The sequence below is a fragment of the Gekko japonicus genome, unplaced genomic scaffold (assembly GCF_001447785.1).
Source record: "Gekko japonicus isolate JY-2015 unplaced genomic scaffold, Gekko_japonicus_V1.1 scaffold1363, whole genome shotgun sequence".
Taxonomy (NCBI): domain Eukaryota; kingdom Metazoa; phylum Chordata; class Lepidosauria; order Squamata; family Gekkonidae; genus Gekko; species Gekko japonicus.
This window is the reverse complement of record NW_015163643.1, coordinates 411,781-415,712: the sequence shown is the minus strand read 5'-3', so window position 1 is coordinate 415,712 and position 3,932 is coordinate 411,781. Positions and strand designations below refer to the sequence as shown.

Below are 3,932 nucleotides of genomic sequence, written 5' to 3'. Positions count from 1 at the left end.
TGAGGGCACATTCCCCTTATCCTCAGCACGGTTCCCTGTTTCTTCTTGACCCTCATGCTCCCTGACAGCGGCGGGGCTGCCAGATCCAGAGTGGGACATATCTAAGAAGTCCCTGAGAGTCTTTTCTGTGCGCCTAACTGACTGTCTCTGCTTCTCCAGGTCAGCCACCTTGGCCTCAAGGGAGCAAACACGTTCCCTGAGAACCAGGAGCTCCTTGCACCGAGCACACACCCAAGACTTCTGTCCAGTGGGCAAATAGTCATACATGTGACACTCCGTGCAAAACACAGGATAGCCCCCAACCCCCTGCTGGCATTCTGGCTTCATAATTCTTTTAAAATAAGTAAATATAACCCCCCTTTTAAAACCCTTTGTATTTATGTGGTTTTTCTTGTCGAAGTCAAATTACTTTACGGGGAAGACAAAGAGCCTAGGGCCTTTGCTTTCTGGCTCTTCTTGGGCTTCTTACAGAGCCCCTAGTTTAAGAGTTCCTAGACTCAGAGCCACAGGCAAAGAGCCCTTTAGCTCGCCCTTCGGCTTCTGCCAGAGGTGCTTTCTTAAATACTGAATTACAGTCAATCACAGTCAAACAATGCCCCTTCCTCTCCCTCTCTCAAGCAGCCAGGACTCTGCAACAACTCTAATTGCTTTCACACACTCCCAAACACAGTCCTTCCACACAATATCCTCAGCTGAATCCCCTCAGCTGAAAGCAAGTAAAAAACACTCACCCCTCTAGCAGCTCTGTCTCCTGCTCCTAGAGGAATGGCAAGGTTAGGAAGGGATGAATGTGAGCACATACTGAAACTTGATTGTAATAGGGAATGAAGACTGACTGAAGAAAAATCTTAGCAAAAGTGTGAGGACTTGGAGGGCATATTAAGGAGCTGACATAACTTGGAGGGCATATTAAGGAGGAGATGTGAGGGAATGCACATGCACATGAGCTACCTTGTACTGAATAGACCCTTGATGCATCAAGGTCAGTATTGTCTACTCAGACTGGCAGCCGCTCTCCTGGGTCTCAGGCAGAGGGTTTTCACATCACCTACTGCCTGGTACTTTTAAGTGAAGATGCCAGGAATGAGGGATGTGGCACCAAGGAGGGAGAGGACTGAACCAAAGAACAAATTGCATTCAAAAAGTAAAGAGACCATTGGGCAACTGGGGAAGGTAAAGTTCAGGAGTGTAGATAACAAGCAGAGATACGATAGAAAACTAGGGCCAACAGATAGGGCACAGTCATAGTGAGTTTTAAAAGGAAGGGCAAAGTGTTTGTTCTGTAATCAGAGCTGCTCTACCATTAGGAAAACTGAGTCAGTCACTTTGGGTGGTACTTTTGGTGGAAGACACAACTAGCCCCCTTTCCTGCCCATTACCTCTGCTGCTCACAAGCTGAAATAGCTCAATGTTGTCTTCTCTACCCCCAGCCTTCTCAAAGAGTGTGCCAACCCACTTATGCCATTCAGGGCAGCCTGAGCCATTTTGAGATCTTCTCGTAAGTGTTCAACCATCATTTTTGGTTGCCCGAGCCACCTGGCTCTCATTCCACCAAATGACTGTGCGAAATGCACTTTTGAACCCAGCTCAGATGATTTGAGGAGGTCCACAACATCTGTTGGTGAATCTCTGTGACTACCCTGAAAAAAAATATTTATGGGTTGACTGCAGTTTTTTAAAAACGATTTGTATTTCTTAAAATCTTGCTGATCAATTCTGTCTTTCTGGAAGTATCATAGAAATGTATATGCTGAATGATAATACGGTTTCTAACTTAGGCTGTTTCCACACTGGATGCATCATGCAACCCCAGAGGTTTCCCAGGCTTTTCTTGGCTCATTCTCAAGCCTATGAAGTTTTGGGGAAGATTGCAGTAAAGCCTGGATGGCTGCTGGGTGGGTGGAAAAGTTTGGATTTTCCTGTCCCATGTGCAGCCCTTTCCCCTGACGCAGCTGGCCCCATGGCAGCCATTTCATGCCGCTGACCCTTTGGGGATTTTATTATTTTTTAAGACACTTTAAAAAAATAGGTCTCTAGCCTCTTTCATTGTGCCTCTTGCCTTTGTATCCCTTCAACAAAGGCTAGAGACTTATTTTACGGGGGTGGTGGTGGGGGGGAGGAAACTGAAAATGCTCCAGTGGCCTGGGAGGAGGGGGCATGGTTCCTGCCATGGGCTGGGGCCAGCAACACTGCAGGGAAACCTGCCTTATGGAAGCCCCGTTGCTGCTGTGCTGTGTCAGGAAACCATATAAGCCTGACTCCATATGGTGAAACTCCCTTAAACAGGATATTCTTGCCCCAAATCCTTACTTGAACTGAGGTTTTTAAAAAACATTTTGAAATTGCGGTAAATTTAGAAACGGATGAGAACTTCCACTCTCCACACCCTTTGTTTCAATAAATGGCACCTCCCTGTTACATATTTACCTCTAGGCAGTGCAGTTAAATGACAGAGATTACCTTATTAACTGCCAGATGGTGATAAGAAGGGTGATAGGTGTGACTTAAAAAAGCACACATAAAAAGCAATATAGATTGGCTTTTGAAATTTCATAAGACATTTCATTTGCGTGTAAATGAACCAAAATAAGCTGACAGGGGAAATAAAAATAATAAACATTTTATTACCTGGACCCCAGCAGCTGCCCCCCCCCAAAGGTATGCTGATGCCTGTCCTGGCAGTCATTTACACCTGCTTTGAATGCATTGCCCTGAGGCTTTCCATAGACCAGGTCTACCTCCTTTTTCAGGGCCTTGTGAAAGTGCTGTGAAAGCCACCAATGGGGTGACTTATAATTATCATCTCATTACATACTGGAGATGAGGAAAAGAGGACATGGGTCGCGACACAAACACAAAACCTTCCCCTCCTTCCAAAAAGTCCACTTATGGTATGTAGCCATCAGCCTGTATGCTTAACAGCATCTCCTTTATTCTGTACAAGTGAAATGTCCCTTTGCACAGTGATTTCCCCCTCATTTTTATTAATGATTTGATTCAATAGCATAGGAAGCCCTTCACAAACCTTTTGTCGGGCAAAAGTCTCATCTATTATGCAGTCAGGCTGATGGTAACCTACCATGGAGTGGACTTGTGTTCGTGTGTGTGTGGTGGCCAATGTTGGGAATGTTCTCCTTCCCACATCAGTATTATGTGATATGATTATAGTTCACCAGCTTCAGGAAGGTCTTTTAAATGTGGCTGATCCTGAACAGCAATTTTTAAAAATGTTTTTCAAGGCTATGTTTTACTCCACACCAGAAAAGTCAATTTGTGATGGTTTCGCAATGTTACCGTTGTGTCAGTAATCCATGAGTTACTGGTCAGAGTTGAAACAAAACTTTCAGACAAATTGTTATATTCATAATGAGACAGCTGGTCATTACAAAGGTTATAAGAGGCTGTTAGTACAGTAATTCGTACCAACTCACCATACTGCTACTCAGAAATTAAGCAATACCTTACCTTGCTCTGAAGGTCTTCAATAGTTTTGTAATATGCAGAGTAGTCTTGTCTAGTGGCAGGGGAGCTGCTTTCGTACCACTCCCGGATCCGCTTTTCGAGGTGGGAGTTGGTGGTTTCTAAGGAGCGTACCTTTTCCAGGTAGGAAGCTAAACGGTCATTCAAATTCTGCATGGTCACTTTCTCATTGCCAGCAAGAAGTAGGTCATTGGTGAAAGCACTGGGCTGAAAACCACTCCCAAAGCTACCCCAAGATCCACCACCATAGTTGACACCAGTGGAAATACGGGTTCCATAACCACCAGCTCCTCCATGGACACTGGGTGTGCGGTATTTTTTGATGGATGTTTGTCTGTAGATGGTACTGCCCAGGCTTGGCCCGGTGGGTTGGAGAGTAGAGCTTGTGCTCTTTAAGTAGTTATTGCTGGAGAAAGACATTGGTGATTGTAAAGCAAATGCCCTAGAGTACT

At 45.0% G+C, this 3,932-nt stretch overlaps 1 protein-coding gene across 1 annotated transcript in view; it reads right to left on the bottom strand.

The window, feature by feature from the left end:
- The window catches only part of LOC107107331 (keratin, type I cytoskeletal 42-like), a 16,516-nt gene extending 12,880 nt beyond the window's left edge, over positions 1–3,636 (bottom strand). The window contains exon 1 of the mRNA XM_015407613.1: positions 3,466–3,636. Within this exon, the coding sequence (XP_015263099.1) occupies positions 3,466–3,636 (171 nt within the window). The remainder of the gene's footprint in view (positions 1–3,465) is intronic.
- Between the last annotated feature and the right edge of the window lie 296 nt (positions 3,637–3,932).